At 37.8% G+C, this 27,574-nt stretch overlaps 1 protein-coding gene across 2 annotated transcripts; it reads right to left on the bottom strand.

Annotated features, from left to right (window-relative positions):
• Nucleotides 1–599: 599 nt before the first annotated feature.
• Nucleotides 600–26,443, bottom strand: LOC107704268 (mitogen-activated protein kinase 6-like). 2 transcript variants are annotated; one of them, XM_016507149.1, is made up of 6 exons: nt 26,271–26,443; nt 17,439–18,629; nt 3,399–3,543; nt 2,593–2,757; nt 2,131–2,332; nt 600–1,980 (listed from the first exon to the last, which is right to left on the bottom strand). In XM_016507149.1, the coding sequence occupies exons 2-6, from the start codon at nt 17,991–17,993 to the stop codon at nt 873–875; spliced, it is 2,175 nt and encodes a 724-aa protein (XP_016362635.1). In that variant the 5' UTR covers nt 17,994–18,629; nt 26,271–26,443; the 3' UTR covers nt 600–872. The 2 variants fall into 2 exon arrangements, with proteins under 2 accessions (XP_016362635.1, XP_016362634.1); XM_016507148.1 differs by lacking the exon at nt 26,271–26,443 and adding an exon at nt 20,116–20,244.
• Between the last annotated feature and the right edge of the window lie 1,131 nt (nt 26,444–27,574).

Genomic DNA, 27,574 nt, shown 5'->3' with positions numbered 1-27,574 from the left:
ACGTTTCTTAAAATAAATATCTCACATCTGCTAAAAATAAATAATGATCTTAACACTTCACTATGGCAAATGCAAAATGAAAAACAGAAATCGCTGTGCACTACATCGTTGAAAGGGCAAGTGTTTCTTTAAAGCACTACAGTTGGGAGACAGAACCTTTCTGCTGTTACCTTGAGGTAGATAACGCCTTTACGAACCTACAGTTAACGTATCGCAAACCAACAGTTAATGCTTGCTGGGCTGGCATCACGTTTGAGGAAGTTTACAGTATGAACAAAATGACAAAAGGCTTCGCTTTTAAATGGAAATGAGGTGAAAAAATTCAAATAAATACATTAGCCTTAATTAAAAACAACAGTTAGAGAAAGGCCAAGACGCACTGCTTGTGCCAGTCCTATTGGCTGTCAGTCAGAAGGTCACATTATGATGTCAGTGGCGGCGTCTCCCACACGGATAGTGCATTATTCCGCCCTCTTTATCTCCATTCCTTTGCTTACAAATGAATAAACCATCTATTTCGCTACTTAACAGTCGTTCCTCTGTCTTTCCCTAATATGTTTCTGAATCTACAGTACACTGTGCAAATGTCATGGCGTTAGTTTTTTTATATATATATACACAAGATCAGAGTTGAAACTGAAAATCAGAGGGCAAAAACATATTTCACGTGTAGGAACACAGTCCAGCACTTTGGATGAATTTACGAAATGAATTAATTTACATTTAATCCACAGATAAAAAGAAAAATGAAATAAGTTTCCTTAAAAGTAACCATATGTAAAAAGAAAAAAAAAAAGAAAAAAGATTCAAGTACAGAAATACATAACTCTATAAAAAAATAAGCCGGACTCTGCTTGAACAGGGTGGACTTTTTAATTTAAATGCTTAAAAATGCTGCTGTATGTTTTATGGGCGATTTGTGGGGAGAGTTTAACAGCAGAGGGCGTTAACGTGGCCTGGATGGACTTCAGAGGAATGTCACCCGCTCCCTCGAACCCCGGAATGGCCAGAGACTCCAGCTGCATGTTAATGACAATCTCGCCACCGCAGGATATGAAGTCATCCTCCGGTGTGGACTCCTCGACAGGTTCGGGGATCTCGGACTCTACCTCCTCACGCATGTTGAAGAGGCGGTCTAAGTAACTGCTCTGGCAGCTGTTGTTCTCCTTCTGGAGCTGCTCGTCTTTGCGGACGTCCCAGCAAGCCTCGTCGATTAGGCTGCTCTCGGTAACGTCGCTGTCCGTGAAACTCTCCCAAGGACAGGGTGCTCGGACGCCGAGCTGCGCCAGGTTTACTAGACACTTCTCTTCTTTTTCCTGACTGATGGACTTGGACATGGAGCCGCAAGGAGCATGGGTGTCCAGCTGGGAAACGGAGGTGTTCAACTCATTCAGGAGGTCAACTTCGCCGGATTCTGGCTGAAGGCTCATTTTGATGGTGCTGGCGATAAACGAGTCAAAGTCGAAGCCCTGGCTGTGGTTCTGGTGTTTTTCCTGTTCGCGATCCTTCTCGGCCACACAGTGGTTCTGCAGGGCGATCTGGGCCTTGACCAGTCCATTCTTCTCACACTTGGTCTTGCCTTTTTTGTCGTTCTTCTCTTTGCTTTGCTGCTCTTTCCAGTTGGAGAGGTCAATGATGAGTTTGGGCTCATAGTAGTGGTTCACCTCACTGTCCCTCCAGATCAGATTGTCCAGGTAGGATGGGGACACAGCTTTGTAGTTGCAAGTGTAGCTGCACTCCTGGTCGCAGTATTTGTTCTCATGGTGATCTTCCTGTTGCCACGAGTGCTCTAGGGGGAGGTCGAACGATGGATCTTCTAGGAACTTCTCACACTCCCCATCCATGTATTTCCGTGGATCGATCTGGACCTCCTCCTCGTCTGTGACATCTGACATAGCTCGAGGATCACGCTGCACATCTTCCAGTTCATGGGTGCTGTGCAGGTGCCAGTCTTGATCAGAGAACTGACTTTCATGGTACCTACAGTGTGAAGGAAAAAATATATATTATACCATCGGAAAGATGGCAGCCAGGAGAACTTACTTTCCTTACACCCTCTATGCTCTAAAACTCATAACCTCATAGAATGATGAGCCAAATACTGGTATTTTTCCATTGGGTGAAGCTCACCTGTCCCAGTTGTAGATGTGACTGTGACTCTCATCCATGAGCAAGATGTCATCCACCTCATCCTCGATGTGGAAGGGGTGCAAGGACACTGGTTCATCTAGAGGGAAGGAGTAATCACTCATGTATGGGTGTGCAAGAGCCTCTTCCGCAGTGAGCCGGTCCATGGGGTTAAACGTCAAGATCTTCTCCAGGAAATCCAAGGCTACAGTGAACAAATGACCAATAATACATGAGATTTAGACTGCCATTTGTGTTTCCTTTACCAACTTTGGTTTAGTACAAAAAGTAGCAAAACTGAGATAATTTTCTAAAATCTCAGAATCCTATGAATTGCTGCTGAGTAAAGGGAAGGGAGTGAGCGAGCAAGAGAGAATGGTATGCAAATTTCCATGAATTTAAGCATCTATAAAATTAGGTTTCTATGAATTGCATGCATTCTGCAAAAATGCTTGTGTAACTAACCCTCAGGGCTGACACCAGGCAGTAACTTGGTGAGTGGCGAGTGTGGTTCTGACATGTCGTTCTTGATAAAGACAGGAATTACACTTTGGAGCTCCAGTCTGTCTTCCTCATGGACTACCGGAATGGATTCCAGAATCAGCTGCATCTGTTCCAGCTCGTGAGCTCCTGTGCACACATACAAATGTTTGATTCAGAAAAACTGTGTCAAGGCAACTCCAGTCAATATTTGGCACAAGAGACATTTGTATACTTAAAGAAACTGGTCTAGTTAGTGTGCATGTTTGAGTTTGGCAAGACCAATGGTTAATATTAGTCTCAGGGTCCCAACACCAATTTGAATAATGAATTTCCATGACTCTCCAATTTGTCTAGAATTACAGGATATGCACTTGTAAAAATAAAATTTATAGAGACTGAACTCACAATTAAAATTCAGATATTTCCATGGCAGTGGCAACCTTGTAAACCAGCTGTGCCAAAACTTGCATCCACTAAAACGCATGAAAATCAACAGTTCTGCCCTAGTTTCCGAAGTTTTGAGTTCACAGAAAGAGCTTCTCTCTTTAACTACTACAAAAGGGAAGAAAAAAACACCTTGTCCTAGTTTATTATAATACACCAAGACCACAGGAAATGACCCTCAACTACCTGATCATTGTGTGTGCAAGATAAGATAGCGTCACAAAGAAATTAACAACTACAATTTTAGAATAAAAGTAGACAAACTGATATAATACAAGATCATAGGATTTATTTAGACAAACACACACACACACACACACATACACACACACACTTTTTAGTACCTGCAAAGAGTGTTTTTCCAGTCAGCATTTCAGCAAAGATGCACCCAGCAGCCCACATGTCAATGGCTTTGGTGTAGTTATTTGGGGAAAGGAGCAGACGAGGAGAACGATACCATTTAGTGACCAGTCCCTCAGACAGATGCCCCTATGGGAGAGAGAGAACATTTCTTACAACCAATGTCACAGTGTCAGACAAGGATCCTTGGAAATAACACTGCAGTTACAAACCATCCTTCAAAGGCTTGCAGAAACTGTAATTCACACACATATTTATGGCATAACACCCACTACATCTTGAGCGGTTAATAATTCACGTTGTTTATCTAATTTCATTCATTGACAAGGTCATGCGCCACATGGCATGTATAAAACACTCAGGACAGCTGTACCAGACATTTCCAGGCTAAAGCAGGGCCACCAGCTCCAACACATGGCCCAGTTTCACATCTAGCCTCAAGTTGAAAAGACAACATTTAATACTCAGTCTACAGCTGTGCCCCAAGATACAAAACTTGTTCCAAGAAAGATCTAAAGGACAAACAGAGAGACAATGACTGAAGGATGACACAATGGACAGACAGACAGATCGAGACAGATAAGCAGTGGCTCTGGACAAAGAAGGATAATCTGTCTCGTGCCTGACACAATGGCAGACAGACAAGTCAGTAGCCACTGTCGGGCCAGTGTGAGCCAGGGATACCAATGAGTCGGGCGGGTCCAATAGCCCCGGACCTCAAGCCGTGAGGCCAAAATCAAGCTGCGTTTCCACTGTCTTCCACCAGGGCTACTCTTAAAACTAGGTATGCACCGATGTATCGGTCGATTTTTCCTCAATTTACAACCATCGGCATATCGGCTATATAAGGAAAAAGGCAGATATAACAAATTTAAATTTATACAGTGAAGTGTTATTTTACATTTGTTTACTTTATTTCTGTACCTGAAAACTGTTAAACCTACCTAAAAAGCACTGTTTATTTAATATGTATCTTTGTTCTGTTGTATTTATGTAGGCCTGCTGAATGTTAAATGGATCCAATCCATGTTCATTAGAAATTATTTGATGCAGCAATAAAACTGCTAGTATAATTTAATGCAGGTGTTTTTGAACTTTGCTGATTTAAAACATGATCAAAATACTATTTTGATGCCAAAATTTCAAATAAGAGAGGAAGTGACCAATATCGGTATCGGAATCGGCCAATAAGTGATTGTTAAAATCGGTATCGGTCCCAAAATATCCTATCGGTGCATCCCTACTTAAAACCCGCCTTTACCATGCCTCTGTGCAGCAAACGTCACACAAACCCACAATTTCACCAGCGAGGGCAAAGTGAAAAAACTATATCACAAAATGAACTTGACAGAAGCTGACGTTTGATCCTTACATGAAGACTTAAAGCCTTCAGCATCTACCGTATTGGCCCGAATATAAGACGACCCTGATTGGTTCTTAAGACTTCAAAGAAAGACTCCAGCGTTGATATTTTATGTACCGATGATTTACAATAAAAAAATAGTAATATATTAATTTGTGTCAGCAGTGCACTTCAGTGATGCTAAATCAAACTAATATTTATCATTATTTCACATAAAAAGAGAACACATACTTGTTCAGTCACAGCTGCTCTGTTTATTTGTGATGACAGGAATGCACAAAACAAAAGCCCTAATGTAGTTAAGTCCAAATGCGTACACAACACAATAGAAAAATACTGATAAACCCTCAAGTTTACTTCAACTCTCTTTAGAAAGAATGAGCATTTCGATTTATTTTCCACGATGCATGCAATCTGAGGAGGTTTGAGTATAAGACGACCACGTTTTTTCAGATGTATTTCCAAGAAAAAAACATATATTTTTTTTAATAAAAAATTTGTCTTATATTCGGGTCAATACGGTATTTTTATATGCTAATGATTTATGATAAAAAAGTCATTTATTAATTTGTCAGCATGCTAAATCTAACTGACAGGCTATACTCAGTCTGAACAATTAATCTTTCATAATTATACATCGTCCATCACAACTAACATAGTTATATTTATATTAAACTGCACAATTTGTAAATAACATCTGCACACTAATAAACATTTCTGTACATTTATCTAAACAATTAAATTTTTTCCTATACTTCTATTTCTGTATATAGTACATTATTCAGTTTTTCTTTTTCTTATTATATTAGTGTTATATTACATCCCTACTGTGTTATTCCTATGTATGTCTGCACTATCATGTATGTCTGCACTATGTTTGTACTTTCTTCTACACTGGAAGCTCCTGTCGTCAAGTCAAATTCCTTGTGTGTGTAAACATACTTGGTAATAAAGCTCTTCTGATTCTGATTCTGATAATGCAGAGGTCAACTGCCTGCTCTGCCAATAGTTAGAAATGGCACTATAGTAAGCAGTGTTTAATAAACAGCTGTTTTACTAAATTCTGCTGAGGTAAAATTCAGTGCAGTCCTGTATCGTGATATGTATCGTATCGTGGGCGCTGTATCGTGATACGTATCGTATCGTGACTTCGCTGGTGATACACAGCCCTAGTTTGAGCGCTGTTTACCGTCTCTCATTATACTGTTATCCTTTCAGCCAGAGCAACAGAGGGAGCTCACAGACAGAAAATCAGAGTTATGAGTTACACAGAGTATTTATGACATGCGGAGACAAAAGTATGGTATCAACAAAGACACAGAAAAGAGTCAGAACAAATATAACTGCAAATAAGTACATGATTATAATCATATAGTGTGGTATATATATCATATATCTATATACATCATATAGTATGATTTATCTAAGTTCTTCATGCTGTCTCTGGCATTTTCATAAGCATAACGTTACTTATAACAGCGATGGGTGATTCCCCCTTTCGGTGACTCTTATAGGGGGGGATTTTTTTTTATTTGAGGGGCGAGTTAGGGTATTTTTTAAGACATTTTTAAACTACAGTCAACCAACCTAAATTTTTCATCACCCAGTGTATTTGTGTTTTACAATGTTGTTGATTCATATTTATATTGTGAGGAAGATACTTAAAAAAAATTTGATTTCAAACTCTGAATTGAATTTATTTCAACTAAAAAAAGACAAGTAAACAGTCAGTAATAAAATAAGAATAGATAATGACAAGCAATGGCACAAACAAATACAACAACAAGATACAACTAAAATTAACTGTGCTTTAAGTTTTTCCAAGTTTTACAGTAATATCCAGGCACAGAAATACCACAGAAACAGAATAATCTATTTAACTTTAAAATAATACTGGTTAGTCTTTAATGTATAAATAAACAATGACTGACAGCAGCAGGTTTATTTAAGTTGCTGTCTCTTTAAGACCTCATGCACGGATCAAACTGTTACACAAGTTTTGTTTTGCAACTGTTTACATTCACTTAATAGCCTATATACTGACAATGTTTAGTATAAATCGACTGTTTACATGAATACTCATCAAGACAGGCAATTTGACAATTTTGTATGTATTTGGCCGTTTATGTGCAATAAGGCGCAACAACTTCATTCTGTAGTCGTGCGCTCTCAGATGCGGCTCAATGTGTGCGCGCTTTGGGTGTGAGCTCACAGAAAGGGGTCTCACAGAGAGCGCGCAAGTACTGAATTGAGCACTTGAATGTTTAAAATTGTAAGACTCAAAAGCATGTGCAAATGATACATTCAGTCATCGCGAGTGTCTTTCACGCTGAAATATTTGCAGGAATGTCCCGTGTTACAAGCGCGGAAACTGCGGGAATCAGTAGAATTATGTGCAATCCCCACAATCCCACGCCGAAATTCAAGCCCTGTGTTTTATTAAATATTATAAAGCAATTTTACTTTATACTTTTTATTATAAAGACTTTTTAATTTAACTCAATTTTAATGATACTGAATAATAAAAAAAACAAGCCAATAAAATAACCACACTTTTATTGTAAGTAAAAATAAAATTGGAGAGAAAATATATTAATCTAAAATATCAATATATTATTTTTATTCAGTTCTATGCAACAGAATCGGATATCACTTTTTTTGACTAAATATCTAAATGTAAAGTCCTACAAAGCTATTATTATCAGAGAATGCGAGCAAAGCATAGCGGGGAGCAGATCAGAGAGCGAGAGGTAGCATTTCCAGCATTTTACCATCATTTCCATGTTACAGCACAGTAGCACTATTGCAAACAGGAACAGTACATAGAAATTTCCTGTTGGCGCATTATTTGAGCGGACTTTGCTTTTCTGGTGAGCATGAGCGGTACATTCAAACGGTACGCATGGAATGGCGTGGAATGTTGAGCGGAGCGTCACATCGCGCAGTGATGACGGCTAGAGGGAGAATGAAACATGCCCGCTGAACACTGACAGGCGGTGCGGTGTGGCATATTAGGGCTATCAAAAAAAAATAATTCTAATTTAAAATTTGTCAAATTTAAAATAAAAATCCACATTCGAATGCAAAAACGTTGCATTCGAATTTTAGGTGTGCGTTAAGGAGGCAGCCTTATCAGTGGCGCACGAGATGCGAAGATGTAAGTGTCATTGCATTTTAATGTTTTTGTTAACCTATCCAGTTGAAGCCACTAGATGCGGCGCTGCTGCATTGTTAATTACAAATATTGCGGGAAAAGAGAACATAAATGCGGAGAAGATCTTGTTTACGTCAAAACTGAAACCAAGCCGTTCACACAGAACGCATATTTCGCGCATTTTCTAGAGGGACATCTATTACCGTTGCACTCACGTCTCGACAAAAGTGTGTTTAGAAAGACATGTAAAGCTAATGCAAGTTCAACTCTGAAAAAACATCGAGACTTTATGGCGGGGTTTTTTCCCCATTCCACTGCAACTCGTGTTTTTAAATGAAAAATGCACTCTCTGTGATTGTCTTTCGGCCCTTTGTATTGAACTATGAATACATACATGATGCCGTTTTGTTTATAGTTGTTTAAGCAACTTAATTATAATTGGTTTATAAACATTATTTTAAACATGCACTTTTTTTTTTTCATAGATAGTCATATCTTATGCTTTGAATAAATGTGAATTTGTAATATTTTGCTCGATGCATCCTCTTGTGGCCTCAGGAGAGAAGCCAAAAGCTTTTCTTCACCCTAACTGAAATTATGCATTTTAAAATTCGAATATAATTAGAATTTTGATAATATACAACTATAAAATTCGAATTTAGATTTTCAGCAATTTGGACAGCCCTACGGCATATATTTTCGGCAGCCGAAATTTCGGTGCATCCCTAATGCTCGCTTTTGGCCCGACAGTGGAAACACGGCTAGTGACATCAACCTGCATGTATGGGTCACCGTTCATACTAAACACCCTCACACAAACTCAGTGTACCCATCCAGTGGCCCAAAACAAACAAAGTCTAGTGATTCTTGAGGCCGGAATTTTCCCCACAGTTCAGTGTGAGGGCTATTTTTGACTCCATGGTCCTGTTCTTTTCAGGGTATGTGTCAAGCTGTTAAACCCAGATTACAGCAGACCATATGTTCACAATTGGCCATTGAAAAAACTTCTCTGGAGCAACAAATACCATCACAGACTAAGAAATCAGTTCACACCCTCACAACCTGACCTCAGTGTCCTTTCACTCCCTCTTAAAACAGCACAGATGCTTAGAAGAACACCAACTTAAAGGATTACAAAACAATCGTCATAGTCATAGTTTCTGCGTAAAAGGTCTTGTGCAGGGTTACATAATGCAATGAGAGCAGATTACCTGGAAGTAGATTACCAACATTCAGATCACATTCTACTCAAAGACTCACTGTGAAAAAAAAAAGATCCTGCTAAAGGATTAAACTTAAACCTCAGCATCCTTTAAACACCAGACGTAAGCCCAATCAGAAAAGAAAACCAAAAAGCAAACTTCAGAGTGAAGCATGGCACTGCGTTCTTAGAGGTGAGGAGCTAATTATTTGAACATGTTTGCAGGGTCTCAGAACAGTCCGGTTGAGAATATATATATAGATCTCCTCTAGAGCAGTAATGTTTTGGGGCTGTTGCTGGGCAACACGGATTTTCAACTCCCTCCAAAGATTTTCTATGGGGTTGATATACATATATACATATATACATATATATATATACACACACACACACACACACACACACACACATCTTTTAGCAATATCAAGAAAGAGATGCTGAACACAAAAAGAAAATTCTAAATTGTATTTATTTCAATTTTATTAATGCAGATAGTTCTGTCTGCAGTTCTTATTGCTATTCCCTACAGATCAATCAGAAAACAGCATGTGCTCAAGTGAAATACAAATTGTCTGCATAAATCGAGGAGGAGTCAAACCCAACCAGTCATGACACATTCTAGGCAACTCATTTGAATGTAAAAAATCCACCATCGCTGGTGGCGCGAGGTGGCAGATGACTCATGCAGACCATGAGAGGCCTCCAAACCAACAAGCTAAAACTAAGGCAAGCATTATTACTGCTCATAATTAGAGGACTTAACTCATCCTGCACCATTTGAAATATGGACGTGATACTTCACACAGCTTGAGGGAAAAAAGTAGCAAAGAAAATGTTTTCACAAAAGGAATTAGCATCTCCTTGCTTTGATCTTTCATTTGAGAAAGCAGGGAGTACATTTAAAAATAAATTCTTCAATATGAGTTTTAAGGTCATCAGGGGCCACAAAAGTGGGTCAAGTCTGGTGAAGGAGTCAGTTCAGACGGGTTTTAGAGCTTGCTTGTAAAATGAGTCAATGTGAGAAAGACAGCTGAGAGGAGTGAGAAACACTCCAGCCCCAATTTATGCCTCTAAAAGTCCCGTGTTCTAGAAACACAGTCTCTTCTCACACCACGTTTAACATATGCATATGCACAAAACAAATAAGAGGAGCCCCTTTGCAGCTCAATATGGGGGAAAAAAAATATATAACAGCCTCTGGTAACTTGCCAAAAACTCTAAAACCTCAAATGGCTGCAAAGACGAGCCAGAACAAGTTTGAACCCAATGACACAGGCAAACATCAAAAGGAGGACTTGGAGGAAGACCAGAATCCAGAGAGCTCAGCCAAACACAGACAAAGAGAAGAGAGGGGGAAGGGAAGAAGGAAGGGAAGTTGATCCGCACGTGAATTCCAAACATTCCTCAGACTGGGTCGGATTTCTAGAGCAGAGCAGCTCAAGATAAAAAGATTCTCTAAAAACAAGCTGCTGTATACAGGATCCTTCCCACAATACTTTAAGCTTATACCATTTTTTCCCTCTCTGAGTCTTAATAATCGAGGGCAGAACCTAGCTTTACACAATTTTACATCCGTTTTGCCCTTAGAATTGAACTGGCCATTTTTGCTACTGTACCTTTAAGAATTGTACAACATGTAAATTAACACTGTTGTTGAATAATCAGTATGTAATACTTGATATGTAAAGTATATAGGGATAAAATAAGGTGGAAGCAGTGTTTGTATGGCTCCGATACTGCCATTTTCTGCCGAATTGGGTATCGGTCGAAAACGATCCAAATCCGATATTGTGCGTATACTATTCTGTGTTATTGTTAAGCCCCACGAAAGGCACAAAAACATTATAAAGCACCATAAAGTTTCCATGCACTATATTCCAAGAGTTCTGAAGCCGTTCTATAGTTGAATGTGAGGTACAAATTAATATTTAAGTCGTTAAATTTAAGGTCACGTAAACGCTTCTCTCCGCTGCGGCTGTCTGTCATCCTCCATTCAGCATTCAAATGGCGTGTCGCGTTCGGTTACGACAGTGAAGACGATGAAACTCTCTCCAAGATGATTTTAAGCGCCACCTGCTGGCAGAGAGTGAATCTGCATCTCATTCAGCTCTGCTGTTTCTGTTTCATGCAGATATTTTTTATGCATAGTTTCACAAAACTGAAGTCAAACCATTCTGTTTTTGCTTCAAATTTCGAAATTATACAATCTAATTTAGATTAAAATCTGCTCATGTTGCATGTATGCAGCATCTTTGTTTGGATCATGATTAAAATGCAGTGGTTGCCTGCCTCTAATTTTAAATGGAAAGAGCACAGACAAAGCCTTATTTTGTTTATATGAAGAGATTTATTTTATTTGTGTTACTTATTTGATTTGGGGCTTGTTTTAAATTTTCAATTTAGTTTTGTTATTTACATTATATTTCAATTTTGTCATTTAGCAGACACTTATCCAAAACGACTTACAAATGAGGACAATAGAAGCAATCAAAACCAACAAAAGAGTAATTATATGCTATAAGTGCTATATTAGAGTATTATTATAGTGCTATATTTCAATTTCACAAAGAAATGTGCAGCATTTTGTCCAAGCAATAATAAAAGGACACATTTAATTTATAATTTGTCTTAAATCTCATTTTGTCAAAACAATAGTAAATCGAATTGAATAGTGAAATCAAAATCGTGAATCGAATTGAATCGTTAAATCCCTAGCCGTTACTTAGAATTTTTGGTATCGCATCAGATAAAAATAGTATCCGTACATCTCTAAGTGGTAGGATTTCTTATTGTTGGTACCTTAGAAGCTCAAGCCAAACTCTATCAAAATTGAGTCTCCTGCATTCTTCACATAATGAATACTATTGGTATGACAGACAGAATTCCTGCTCATCTAGAGAGCTCGAAATTAGTTACTTATGATGTTCCATTATAGTTAGGAGGCTGCCTTAGAAGGTTGTTGCCTATGTATGCAGTAGACATTACTGCAACTCACCAGGGTATGGTAAAACGCTCAGTGTAATATTGAACTATCAAAACAGTGGGAAAATGTCCTATTTAAAGGGGTCATATGATGCTGCTAAAAATAACATTAATTTTGGTATTTGGTGTAATGAAATGTGTTTATGGTGTGTTTTAAGGTTCAAAAAACACATTATTTTCCACATACTGTACATCGCTTTCACAACAAATCGCACAGCGCATTCACAACATGGCGGCAGCAACAATACTACAGCCAGAATAAAAGTTACGCCTTCTTTCTTTGCGTGAACATTTGGGCGGCGTCATGCAAATCTTCCCACATAGTGATGTAGATATGTGGGGGCGTGTTAGAACGAGCCGTTTTAGGTAGGTGTGGCTGACTCGTAACTTTTATAAAGAATATCTCTTTGGATTTGAGACTTTAGTCTTTGCAACTTTACAGATCTTCTTTATGCACCAAGAGCTTGTAACACTCCAAAGAGAAAGGAAAAATTGAAATCGCATCATATGACCCCTTTAATAGATTATTTGCCTTTGGTACAGCAAGTTTTATTCCATACACAAGGCATGTGCTGAATGTGGAAGGGTTCAAATTAGAGCTTCCAGTCACGGGTGAATCATTACATCTCCAAGTCTGAGAAACCTTGTTCAAACATTCCCTAATTACACTTTCTCCAGTCCTGACTAGTGTTCCAAACAATGATGTTTCAGCCACAGAGCCTTGGTTTATGTTTAGTGCTTAAACAGCCTGTCTGAATTATAGCTTGAAGGTAGATCATATTTAGCCCTTCCAAACTGACCCCAATTGCATGGACATTAGCCCATCCACCCATAGTGGATGCAGGCCATTTTAAAGACTGATTTTACTGGATTGCCTTCACTTGCACCTAATTCACTGAAAAGGTTCCCCTATGCTATAGCATCCTGCCACATCTGACGTCAATGACAGTTGGTCACAATACAAGCAAGAATAGATTGGCTTTTAAACAAACCGAGTACTGTGCCATCTTTTGTATTCAATTAAAAAAGTCATACAAGTTTAGAACATGAGTTTAAAAAAAATGTTTAAACTATTTCTTAAATAAACCTTTTACAAATACATACATTCTAGGGAATGCAAAAGGAAAACAGATACACTGGCATCAGAAAAAAAAAAAGTTAATGAATATAAAACTAGACAGTGAAATGGCTGAGGTTTGCTTCCCACAAACCTCCATAAACCACCACTGAAGTGCTGACTGCAGAAAAGGGTCGTTTCACAGAGGCATCACACACACACACACACACACACACACACACACACACTCCCGTTCTCCATCTATCAATGCACAAAACTGCTTAAACAGGTCAGCAAAAGTGAGCACACAGCAGTTAGTCAGTAGTCTGCAGCAAAGAGGGAGAGAGAGAGAGGGAAAAAAAGTGAAAGAAGAGGAATGGATAGAAGCAAAGGTTTGCTTACTCCTCACCATCACACTGTCAACCTCACATTTTTAAAAATCAATTAAAATAGAAAACACATCCTTTAAATTATAATAATAGTTCACAGTATTATTGTTTTTACTGTATTTTTGATCAAACTAACGCATCCCTGGTGAGCAAAATTCTTAACAAAAAAAAAAAAAAAAAGACTTCAAAAGATTTTATGGATAATTAGCAATCATGTTTGCATAAACATTCACTTTCTTAATATGTACATTTGGTTGTATTTAGTGTGCGCCATGTAAATGTGTTACATGTGCCTCTTTTGATCAGAATTCAATGTCATTTCAACACCTTAATCGGAATATCCACAGTTCCCTTATATCTATGCGTACCAAAAAATTATTTATGAGCACTATGAGAAACAGACAGACAAGTTAAGCTATTAAAGATAGCTGCATTTCTGGAGTGAAAAGGAGACAGATTCCATACAAGTTTACAACACAAGCAACATAAATCATTCACAGATGGGTAATACCATCATAAGAGTTTCATGACCTACATTCCGAAATTCACTGTGCCTTTGTGAATGAAAATTAATGAGCTGGATAAATTACTGTGCAAGTTTACTAAAAACAAACTTAAGTGGCAAGAGTGAGCATGCTTCCACTAGAAAACAGTGGAAAACATGTTTTCATTTAGCTGAAAACTGAAAGAAAAAAAAAGTTTATAATGCATTATAGGGCTGTCAAAATGGTTGAAAAACTACATTCGGATTGTGTACTTAAATATTATCAAAATTCAAATTATCTTCTAATTTAAAATGCATAATTTCAGTTAGGGTGAAGAAAAGCTTTTGGCTTCTCTCCTGAGGCCACAAGGCGCATCGACCAATGCACGTTTATTCAGAGCATATATGATGACAGGACTATCTGTGAAAAAAGTGCATAATGTTTAAAATGTTTATAAACCAATTATAATTAAGTTGCTTTTAAACAACTATAAACAAAATAGCATCATGTATGTATTCGTAGTTTAATACCAAGGGCCGAAAGCCAATCACACAGATTACATTTTTCATTTAAAAACACGAGTTGCAGTGGGATGGGGGAGAAAACCCCACCATAAAGTCTTGAGATATGTTTTTTCAAAGTTAAACTTGCATTAATTTTACATGGCTTTCTAAACATGCTGCTCTTTTAGTGTGAGACGCAAGTGCAACGCTGACAGATGTCCTTCTAGAAAATGCACGAATATGCGTTATGTGTGAACGGCTTGGTTTCAGTTTTGACGTAAACAAGATCTTCTCCGCATTGATGTTCTCTTTTCCCACAATATCTCTAATGAACAATGCAGCAGCTCCACATCTAGTGGCTTCAACTGGATAGGCTAACAAAAACAACGACGCTTACATCAACGCATCTCGTGCGCCACTGATAAGGCTGCCTCCTTAACGCACACCTAAAATCCGAATGCAAAAACGTTGCATTAAGGAGGCAATGTGGATCTTTATTTTAAATTCGACGAATATTCGAACTTCGAATTATTTTTTGACAGCCCTAATGCATTAATCAAATTTAATAAGCAACACTCAAAATAAAAATGCAGTTTTTATACAACATTCAGTGTCTCCCACAGACATACACTATGTGTGGCGGCACTTTCCCTGGGGGAAATATACATGTATATAATGTAAATATAAAACAGCAGGCTTATTGAAAGTGCAAATTCATTCTCTGCCAGCAGAAGGCGCTTTAAGAGTGGCAGAAATAGCGGTTTCCCCGGTAATGGCTGTAATCAAAGCAGCGTTGCGCTCATGAACGCTACTTTATAAGGCATTATAGGAAAGATGAAATTAAAATGACATCAAAACTTTTCTGAAGACAATCGGTTCCCTTCAAAAATGATACATTCATATAAAAACACCCCTGCCGTGTTTTGAATTTGAAACGTGCAGAGCTCATGTTTATTCAACAAAGTCAAAGCCTTTTGGAAAATCTATTTGTGGCGGTTAGGGATATGCTTTACATTAGGGCTTCATTAGTTAACATTAGTTAATTCATTAGTTAACATAAACTGCCAATGAAAAATTCTTCTGAACATTCATTAATCTTAGGTATTCCAATATTTAATAACAGGTTGTTAAAATCGAAAGTGGCAACGGTGTTATTTAATGAGCTAACATGAACTAAGACTTGATACGTATTAGTCTTTATAGTTCTTTTGCACTTTAATCTGTGTAAAACTTTTAACTTCATACATTTTTCTGTATTGCTTTATTGCATTTAAATGTTCAGTTATTTTTGTTATAAGAAAAAAGTTATTAAACCTGTTATACTGTATTATGACAGCACTTTTTTTAAACTAAATTTCAATATCGTGATAAGACCGTATACCGTGAAAAAAGCATTAACAATTAATCGCAACATGAAAATTTGATACCGGCATATCCCTAATGACACGTGATGCAATTCAAGTCTTATTCTGAATAATTTTCCACTTTTTCATACCCATGTAAACATGGTCTGATTTCTCAAACTTAAGCAACTTGTCACACGTCAGTAAAGCAGTTGACTCAGTAATTACAGGACCAGAGCCTGATATAGTCTCTCAATTTTCTTGTTCCTTGAAGAAAAAAACCCAGACCAGAAAAGCATGTGCGGGGGAGCGACAGCAGCTATTCATAGACTTGAAGCAGGAACAGCTCTCTCTCTAAAAGGCTCTGAAGGAGGCGTCTGAGTGAGAGAAGATCTGGCTGGCATATGGATCATGTGAGCCCATAGAAAAGAAACGATTACAAATGAGACGTGTACGCTTGGATCCAGCCACATCCCCCAGCATCAGCTAGTGAAATCACCTCTCCACAACATACTTGCAAAAACACACACACAAAACTGAACAGTTCAAGCAAAGGAACTAATGAGAATTTAGAACAAAAAAAAAAACAACATTAACAGCAAAGTCAAAAGCAGAATTATGAAACTTATTCAGATTCCCCATTCAGGATATGAAGAAACACTGGGTATATTCAACCCTCGATTTATTAAGGAACAGCTGTGTCGTTCTTTCATACTATTTCTGGCATGTCCCTGTCAACTTCCTTTCAAAACACATTTCAAGACACATACAACCGGATATGCAGAAACTGTACTGGATGTTAACGTACAGGAAAGGGTGACAGGAAGTCAGAGGTGTCATTTCAAGGACTATGGCACTACTTCTTACTTCCTGTGATACATCAAAGTCCCTTTAAAGGAACACTCCACTATTTTTGAAAATACAACTCCCCTCCCTCCAACTCCCCTAGAGTTAAAAAGTTGAGTTTTACCGTTTTCGAATCCATTCAGCCGATCTCCGGGTCTGGCGGTAGCACTTTTAGCTTAGCTTAGCATAGATCACTGAATCTGATTAGACCGTTAGCATCTCACTCAAAAATGACCAAAGAGTTTCGATATTTTTCCTATTTAAAACTTGACTCTTTTCTTTCATATTTGAAATCACCAATGAAATCTGACAACAACTGTGTCATATATGCGGTTTCTTTTGCTCAAATAGCGGTATAAAAAGGTTATTTTTCAGGCTAGATCAGCCAGTGCGCATGAGCAGTCCTAAGCGCACGTCTCAGAGCGTTGACTGTTTCTATAGCAACCGGATTGGCTCTTTTGCTCAGAAGGCGGGGCTTCGTTCGATAGAGCAGCCATATTGAGCGTTGCATTTTTCCCCATTCAAAACTATACGAGTGACACGTCTTGGGTATTCTCCTATAGTCTTTGGATACATCCATCAGTGAATGGAATGAAAGCTCATTCACAGCTCAGCCAAACAAGACGCCATCTGGATGGTTGTCAATGAGATGAAACAGACTTCAAACACTGAAAGAGATAAATATGAGAGAAAATAAATACCTTATGGGAATAGTGGGGGTCCATTATACGGGCAAGTCCAAAGTCCCCGATTTTCAGTACCAAGTCCTCAGTGTTGACGAAGAGGTTGGCGGGCTTCAGGTCACGGTGAAGCACGTTTGCCGAGTGGATGTATTTCAGTCCTCGCAGCAGTTGGTACATGAACAGCCGTGCATGATCCTCGGACAACAAGCCTTGTTCCAGTACTTTACAGAGGTCTGTTTCCATGTACTCCTGTACGATGTACACAGAGTTGACCTCCGTCAGAGAGCTCACATCCTCCGTGAGCCTCCGGCCACTGGGCCCCAGCGTTTCAAACACCTTCACAATGTTGTCGTGATCGAGCCTGCGGATGATCTTGATTTCGCGCAAGGCGTGTTTAACGCTCTGAGGGTCGGTTAAGACAATCTTTTTCACAGCGACCCTTTTGTCACAATCGGTGTCGACAGCAGAAAAGACCAGTCCGTTGCCCCCATAGCCCAGAGGCTTTAGGTCCATGTAGCGAGGGCCCAGGTCGAAGCCGTGAATGTTCATAAGGCTTTCAAATTTCTCTGCCATTTTGCTGCCTACAAGAGCAGCTCTGTGCAGATATTATAGAGGGGAGGATTTCTGATATGCAGCCGATCTTGAGTTGCAACTACTACAGCTAATTTGAGAAAGACAATCCTAACTTAACAACAAAAAACACAAGACAAAACACTCAAGCCTACAAAGACTTGAGCGTTTTCCCCGAACGACCGTTACAGTGTATTCTGAGAGATGCTTGGAACTGATTCGGATATGTTGCCGAGATATGTTGTCATCATCCACAGCACTTTTTAGCAGCTTTTTACGTAGTTTGTGGGAGAGTTTTCTTTTTATTTCAATGTTTATTAGGGCTTAACGGAATGAATTTGGAAGCCAATCAAATATCTCTGAATGTAACTGAAATAATTAAAGTCACTACCTATAAAACCATCGTCACAGTGCAGACATTTTCAGTGTATGACTGGCCCTGAGCAGCAGCATTACTAACGGTCCAAGTTAATGGTGATAAATCTACTTTTTTTTTTCCTTTTTCCTGTTTAAAGCACCTGATGTGGGGAAACCGAAAGGGTTGATGATCTCAGTGAGATTATTCCTTCTCAATGATCAGGTGGCTCCAGCTCACCGCAGTCGCAATCAAAACTATCCTCCATTTTACACTGGGATACCCTGCAAAACACAGTAGAAAAACAACTGATTAGCAATGTACCGTACGTCATTAGACCAAAACATGAATCTGATTACAATGTCATTCGCTTTGAGTACTTTATTAATATGCTTCCTCATTGCTATGGAGAAGACGTTGAAAGCTGAATGAATTTGAGCAGCGTTCCGCTCAAATGAGACTGTACAGAGGATACAGGAGAGAACGTAACAATCTAGCCTGAACCTAATCATTTAAAAAGGCAAGACCACAAGTCCACAAAAGAATATAGAGCACCGCTTATTCATATCTTAATTTTCTGAATGAAATTGCTCCGGTAAAATGCTTACACAGTTGTGACAGCCCTCTTGGGCAATGTTTCCTGTGTTTGCTCATGTACCCCATCTATGACGTCTCTACACTATCTGATGTCATGGGTTTCTGTTTCCCCTCCTCAGACTGTAAAAGACACCACAATGATCGTAACACACATGTAATGGATTAACACGGCTCCCAGCCTGTGTCTGAAGACACAAAGGTTGGGGGTGATTCAGCCACGTTGCAGTAGTGTGTGAGAGAAATGATGGCCGACCGGCTGCCAACCATTTTGTTAAATGAAGGAGGGAGCCAACAAACACTGAATTAGTTCTGTACTGACATTATACCAACACCTACAAGTCATATTTAAACAATGATATAGTGAGTTAACTAATAAACAAACCCATTAGATGTTTTTTTTAATGGATCTACCACTTAAACTCCATTAAACACAAGAACGACAATGTTTACTGCTACATTTGACACTCAAAAAGTAAATATATTAGGATTTTCCAGAAATAACTACAGAAATTAATAATTCAATATTAAAGTGAATAGTGGGAGAAACTGAAAAACAAATTACAATAACGAGGCAAACTACTAAACTATTGTGTTGTACATAAGTTACATTGATTATTTTAATTGCGGTCCTGTAAAATGTATAGTTAATCGGGAAGTGTTTTTATGGTTTTATTGGTCATTTTCGGTCCTCCATTTTGCTGTAAGGATACATGCTAAAGCTAAAACTGAACCGGCTCGGAGTCTAAACACTGCTTCCATTCAAAAACTGTAAAGCAGAATCAATAACCCAGCAAAAACAGTAGGAAACCCAAATATAAAAACACTAAAATAAAACGAACAATAAATAACGGCACGATTCACATAAAGATCGCGTCACCTTAAATCATGTTTTAAAAAGGATTAATAACCCAGGTAATGGTGAAATTTAACTTTTAATATAGCATACTAATGTCTTACATATGAGTAAAGAGTGTCCTCTAATGATTTATGTTTTAAATCTTGATGTTTTAAGGCGCTTCAACGCGTTACCTGAACAAAGAAGGATATTGTGCCACGGCTGATCACCGCGCCGCCCTCTGCTGATAAAATAAACCCTTTAACCTACTCAAATGGCCACATTTACGCCCCCAGACGCGCTCATATATAAAGCAAAGACATAAAACGTGTACTTACTCTTCTCACGGGTGTCATGTATATTTTATTCCTAACCGTTCTTGGTCAGGTTTGTATGCGCTGCCAGCGCACTCTCCTCACAAACTGCCGAGTGAAGCTCTTGTGTTGAAGCACTGTGTGAATAAGCGCGGCTACGCATGCGCTGTTCTTTGAAGCTTTACTGCGCATGGGCAACGCTCGGGTACTCCGCCCGCTTCTTTTATTGCTATGGGAACCGCGCCGCATTCAAACTTGATTCAAACTCATATTAAATTGAAATTCACTGCAATAACCACAAAATCCACGAAGGGCCAGAGTACTTGAAATCACATCAAAGCACATGAAATTGTGAAATCAATAAATAATTAGGTAAATCAAATTTTTAATTTAACAACAGCACATAAAAATACAGCAATATGTTTAAAAAATATTGCAATATTCCTTATCACAAAACTAGTGTATAACTAAATATTTTAAACAAATGTTAAACATATATATTTTTTAAGTATTTTAAAGCATTTTATATTTTATAATAATAGCCTAAGCTTGATTTATATTGCGTAACCCCTGAACAATATATTACGCTGTTTAATAAACAATAATCTGTAACTACAGTTATAACAAATGACATCTTGTGTGTGATATTCCAGTTAAATTAAGAGTTAATGCAGAACCTGCTGCAGGGTGTCATAGCCTATATCTTGCTTGTTAGCTAAACCTATTTGCTTTAGTAGTTGTTTCAGGGAAGTTTAACTCCAGACGCTGACAGTGTTGGGAGTAACGCATTACAAGTAACGCGAGTTACGTAATCAGATTACTTTTTTTCAAGTAACTAGTAAAGTAACGCATTACTTTCCATAAAAAGTAACTAAGTAACGTAATTAGTTACTTTTTTATGGAGTAACGCAATATTGTAATGCATTACTTTCCATAAAAAGTAACTAAGTAACGTAATTAGTTACTTTTTTATGGAGTAACGCAATATTGTAATGCATTACTTTCCATAAAAAGTAACTAAGTAACGTAATTAGTTACTTTTTTATGGAGTAACGCAATATTGTAATGCATTACTTTCCATAAAAAGTAACTAAGTAACGTAATTAGTTACTTTTTTATGGAGTAACGCAATATTGTAATGCATTACTTTCCATAAAAAGTAACTAAGTAACGTAATTAGTTACTTTTTTATGGAGTAACGCAATATTGTAATGCATTACTTTCCATAAAAAGTAACTAAGTAACGTAATTAGTTACTTTTTTATGGAGTAACGCAATATTGTAATGCATTACTTTTAAAAGTAACTTTCCCCAACACTGGATGCTGACACTTCTCGTTCACCGACGATAAAGCAGGATCGTTCTGTTCTGTCCAGGTCTGCTTAGTTTTTTAACGTCCTGCAAGTGTCAATGAATGCTTGGATCTGCCGGCAGGGGCAGACTGCTTCAGATCTCAATGTCCCCATCGTTCAAGATTTATTGCCATTAAAGCTGATAATAGCCTAGTTCAGGGTCTGTGGTGATGTAGTTAGATTTGGGATATATCTTGAACGTTCATGTTTTACTTACGTTCTTTGTTAATTCATTTATTTCTCTTGTTTATCCAATGTACTGTATATATGTGCAGTTTATCCATTTTCACTTATCTTTTCACAATTTCATCGCCTAAAATAGGCTACCCTTGACCATTTTAAGAGTAGCTTAACAACAACATCCTATAATGTTCTTATCTGGTGTACAGACAGCATGTTCTGATGCAGCTCTACTCACTGCATTTGGGTGGATTAGTCGCTCCCTCCCTGTTCCGTTTCCCTTATTTCCAGAAATCACGTTATGTTTATTATCCGAGTGTCTTCATGGCTATGAGCAAAGGTCTGACCGCAGGACGCATAATGATGCTGCAACATCACCGCAGACGAGCTGTCTAAAAACCATGGTGTTCACAAGCCTCCAGACTGATACGGCAACAAACACGGGTTAAACACACTGCATGTAGCTAAACTAAGCTGCGGGATAATCAGGACTGCATGTCCTGCGCTAGTGCTGAATGAATGGATCGATGGACGCAGCGCAGCATAAGCAGAATCCCCATGTGCTCTATGCCGCACTACGACTGCGCTTTAGAGTAGCACCATATATCTCACTGCCATGTGTGAGCCCTATTCATCATATCACACGTTTTATATACTCCTAAAACATTTTATAGATTACTGTCATTATACTGTCATTACTGTATTATGTATTAATTATGAATTAAGTATTACTTTATTTATTTATTTTGTTTAACTGGAGACAAAATAAACGTTAAGTGAAATCAAACATAAAAAACTTAAACCTATTCAGCTAGTTGCCAATATTTTTGTTTAGTTTAATTTGAAGTACTAAAATAACTAACTAAATAAAACAATAATAAAAACTATATACATAGGCCTATAAAAAACTAACAAAAAAAACTTAAGTAAAAACATAAAATGTCCAAAATGTCAAATTCAAAAATATGAACAAAAACTACAATAGTATATCAATGCTAATAAAATAACACTGAGCACTCCAGTCACTGAAGAGCAACATGGAAATTCTGCAAGACATCAATTTGATATGCCATATGGTATCAAATATATTAATTTAAAAATAAATAAATAATAACATCTGCCATCTCTTTTTGGTCCTATGGAAATCTAACTGTTGGTGTGTCTGTGCCACACATTCCACTCCCATTGCTGTCTGATTTTATGATATGATGTTCCACATTATAATTATATTATGTGCCTCTAAGGTTGTGCCCATGAGTCTTGGCTTAAGTCTAATATAAGGTGCAAACTATTCATATGTGGAAATATTAAGAGGTTACCCATCTCGGTAGTAATGTTGTGTAACATGGAGATGTATAGTATTACTGCTTATTAACATTTTATGATGGAAGAGTTTCACACAGTCCTGTTTCACACTTAACTTTCTTATAGGTCAGCCACTCTAGGAGTCCAAATCAACCCACACAACACATGCGTGACCCATGCAAACCTTTGTGATTGTAGAGGGGTACATTTGAATAAAGATACATATAAACACAAGCTAGTGGTGTGATAATGTGGACTTTGTGTCTACCTGCAGCATGTGGAAGGAGAATAGGTGTTGGGTAACAGCTGAGGTGTGTCATTCCCTCACACACATCAAACATTGAGGTTTATTACCCTCTGTGTCACCAGACTGTCTTTAACAAACATTGCTCATAACCCACTTTCACAACCTAACATTTATAAAATTACGACATTTCATAGAAATCACACGTGAGGTTTCCCCTTTCACCGTTGGATCAACCAGACAAAATGTGAACTTATCCTTATAATATACTTCAATTTAAATAACATTTTATTTAATAAACAAGCACTACTATTTTTGCTCATTCTTGATTAAATGACTATAACACAAAATATTAAACACCATTTGCACCATGGACATAAATAATATCTCAAATTGTTTTTTGCTTTTTGAACAGAGGTGTGCAATTAATTTTCCAAGTGGTTTGACTTTTTATAATTTTTGTCTGATCCTCTGTATTTATACAGAAAAACCTTGACAGCCATGTTAAAGACACCTAGCAACTATTCAAAGCGCCTTAGTAACCATTTAGCATCGTAACATCATAGTGGTGAGTTCTTCAAGCACCTTTTATAGACAATGCAATTGTCTACTTTGAAATTATACATTTTATGACCAGTTAATGCGCTATATGTGATTTTTATAACCCAAGAATTATCTCAAGTCAAGTCAAATGTATTTATAGAGCAATTCATAATACACAATGACTACGTTTAAATGGACATCAGTCATCTAATTATTTACCTTATTCTAAATAAGCGAATATTATGATTATGGTGTTTACATGAGTTGCTTTTAGAATATTTTTTATTTGAGTTATATTTAGAATATAAGTCAAACGGTTGACCACTTCCGTGTGTGTATCCTGTCGCAAAATGCGGCGAAAAGTACTACACAACGGTAATAATGTGATTAAGGTGTTTACATGTCTATACTGCACTTCAGTAATGCGACTAAAATAGGAATACTCCACACGTCTTAATTCGCTAAAATAGGAATACTCCACATGTCTTAATTCGATTTCTGTTTACTTCGAATATGACTTTAGCCGGATTAAGGTAATCTAAAATCTCTGTTTACATGGTAGATTCTTAATCAGAGTATTGTCTTAATCATATTAATATCGGATTATTGTTGTCCATATAAACGTACTCACTGTTTCATAATATCATAATATCTTCATGCCTTATAGTCACATTTGCAGATTAGAGCTTGGCCATAATATACTTTAATACAAGCAATCAACAGAGGTGTAAAGAGTACCTAAAAACCATACTTGAGTGCCAAAAACCAAAAACCAAAGGGAACAAAGAACAGAATGACTGGCAAACAGACAACCATTAGGCCTACATTCAACAACTCACAAGGAACTAAAGAAAAACCAGGGCTATATACACACACATAGGGGGCTAACAAGCTTAAGGCCCCGTTCACACCAAGAACGATAACTAACGTTAAAGATAACGATATATTATCGTCCACACCAGCAGACGATATCATCTGATTATTCTAAGCGTACACTCGTCTGCCGCTTTAAATTCACAAACTCGTGATAGCAGGATTGATTCTGATTGGCTGTCAATGTTTGAATCCATCCTGCTGTTGTTTTATCGTTCATCAGCTGGAAAAAAATCGTTTTGAAAGTGATCACAACGATATCGTTCCTCTGCATCGTTATCGTTATAGTTGTGGTGTGAACTATGCTATTCTTTAATATTGAGAATGATTTTTAGAACTATATCTTTATGGTTATCTTTATAGTTATCGTGCTTGGTGTGAACAGGCCTTAACAAGACAAGACACACCTGAGGAGACTAATCAAGGGAAACCAATGAACAAACGGACTACACGATACTCAGTACAACTACAACGTATCCAAAAAGATACTCAAGTACAGTAACTAATTACATTTACTCCAATACTTTACACCTCTGGCAATCAAGCAGTTGAGATATGTTGTATAATAGCTGATAATATAGTTATATTTTACGAGGGAATAAAAGGTCAGGCAGTTGATATTTGTCATTTAGTATACATGAATGTATTGCATGTATGCAGGTTAGGTTAAATGTAACATATATCCAACTTTATATATAAGAGCTATGCGATAATAGAGTTTACATTTTTAGATGATTTAGTGTGTGTGTGTTGGAGCAGGGTTGGAAAAAAACTCTGCAGGGCTCCGGCCCTCCAGGAACTGAGTTTGACACCACTGTTTTAAACATTTACACACCATTTAACATGCTTTTTTTATATATAAAACAACTTCCAGTACAGGAGTTCCCTTGGGGAAAATCAAGGACACAATGGCCAGTCACTCTATAGTTCCTGGGTCACAAGCCCATATCATTAACCATTAGGCTATCACTACAACCATCACAGTTACTTACATAACATTCTGATGATTGACATCTCCATCCTTCAGAGAGATTTACCTTAGTTGTCGCAGACATCACTGAGAAACTACTGATCAAAACAATAAAGCCGTTGAGGAATGTTCCATGATCTATAGTTTACATAATCCAGTGAGAGTTATTATGGTCCAGTGAGCCTCCTACACCCTCTCATGACTCTCCTTGCTGGATGCCTGTGTACCACACTCCGTTTACTGCATGTGAGCACATGCTGTCTAGAGTTTTATTGAGGAATCAGTGCTCTTCATACCAAATAGTTGATTTTTGTGCCCTATTATTACATTACAATGTACACAGGGCCACAGCTATTCACTTAATTACGTTTGGATGAAGCTGTGCTGTAAATTGTAACTGTGCTGGATTAGGGGTCACTGATGCACTCCTGGTTATGACAGTTTTGAAGTTTCGCTATGCACAAGTGAGCCATGCCAGGACCTTCCTGTCACCCCTAAATCCTGAAGCTGTCCATGTGCACCCTGTTTCTGGGATCCTTCCCAACCTTTCATCATAAATCATCCCAAACATTCAGTGTCTATGTCCTCAAAGAGAGAAGGACACCAGGAGAAAGGTCTCTGAAACGTTGTCAGCAGTCTTATAAGAGTCACCTTATTAGTAAGTGTTACAAATTAAGTAGTAAGGTTCAAACAAGCGAAACAGGTAACTTACCATGGCTGAATTCATCCAACAACAGCTGGGAATGCATTTTTTAAAGTCAGTAATCCATGCAAAAGTGTCAAAGAAGTGAGAGAAAGTATCCAAAAAGACAGTATCCAGTACGGAGAGGTTAAAAGCAGGTCGACAGAGACAGCCAGAGGGTGTCCAGAGCGGTAGTGGTGTGGAAGAACGCTCATCTGTTTCTGGACTCGGGCCTCCATAGTGGGCTGTTATAGGCTGAGAGAGAAGGGGTGGAGTGTCTTCTGTGTATGGTTCTGTTAGTCAGCGCCAACTCTAGTCCTATTACAGGTCACTCTACAAGCTCTCTCTCTTTCTCATGCTCAACTGTCTCTCCTGCTCCTTCAATCTCTCCTTATTTCTCACACTTTTTACCCATTTTTCTTTCTGTCGTTCAAACTACTTGGGTGTTCGGTGCACATACACAAACTAAGATCATTATAATTTCCTTTTTTTATAGACAGCAGCATATTGACTGCTGTTTGAGTTAGAGGTGAATCAAATAAAAGGGAAAATTACATTTCTGCTTGAGTACAACATGACCATATGCAAAACATTACTTCAGCTGACTGTTCTGAAGTAGCAAGGTTCAGACTAACTATTAATTTAACAGACACACCTTTTCATATCGCATGACTTATGATTAGTTCACAATAATAAATTAGTCTGACACAGTGCACATGATCTTATTGTGATCAGTTCATTATTCCAATGAGGATTTTGGCTTTGGTTACTAAGTCCCCTTATTTGTTTTAACCACTTCATTCCAAAAACCTGTCATAAGAAGATCAATTTCCATGATTTAATAAGTTCATAAGGTTTCCCATTCCAATACTGTACATTATGCTCGAGTTGCGAATTTAGTTTATGTTGACTTTAAGTATACACATGCGCGTCTATACACTATACAGTGTAGAGACCTGAAGGATTATATTAATTCTCTTGATAAAATATATAACTATATACACATATTATTAGGCTGTTAAAATGTAAGTGTTTTTCATTATTTAGTATTTTTTACTAAATATTTAGTAATTTCGAGCAACATTTAAATCTGTTAATTCCAAAGACCGGTACCTGACATACAAAGGGAAATCGGCCAAAGGAAATCCATTGGTCAAAAAGAGTTAAAAGAAACTTTATGGTAGTAACTTTAGTAATTTGTTGGACTACCATATCCAATGGTAGTCCATGTGATAATCATTCAGTACCATATAAACATCAATGTACAATTGTCCCACCACAATGTGTTTTTGTGAGGTTCTAGCTCTGAGAATGGTGCTGTTATTTCGTTGAGC

Source organism: Sinocyclocheilus anshuiensis, unplaced genomic scaffold (assembly GCF_001515605.1).
Source record: "Sinocyclocheilus anshuiensis isolate Anshui unplaced genomic scaffold, SAMN03320099.WGS_v1.1 scaffold863, whole genome shotgun sequence".
NCBI classification, from domain to species: domain Eukaryota; kingdom Metazoa; phylum Chordata; class Actinopteri; order Cypriniformes; family Cyprinidae; genus Sinocyclocheilus; species Sinocyclocheilus anshuiensis.
This window is presented reverse-complemented; position numbering and strand designations above follow the sequence as displayed.

What these genes read in the sequence shown, in the direction of transcription:
- LOC107704268 (XM_016507149.1), bottom strand. Translation starts at nt 17,993, where the DNA reads ATGGCAGAGAAATTTGAAAGCCTTATGAACATTCACGGCTTCGACCTG. An exon ending in TGGAAAAACACTCTTTGCAG is followed by an intron (nt 2,758 to 3,398) that starts GTACTAAAAAGT and finishes ATGTGTGCACAG; the next exon opens with GAGCTCACGAGCTGGAACAG. An exon ending in GCCTGGTGTCAGCCCTGAGG is followed by an intron (nt 2,333 to 2,592) that starts GTTAGTTACACA and finishes TGTTCACTGTAG; the next exon opens with CCTTGGATTTCCTGGAGAAG.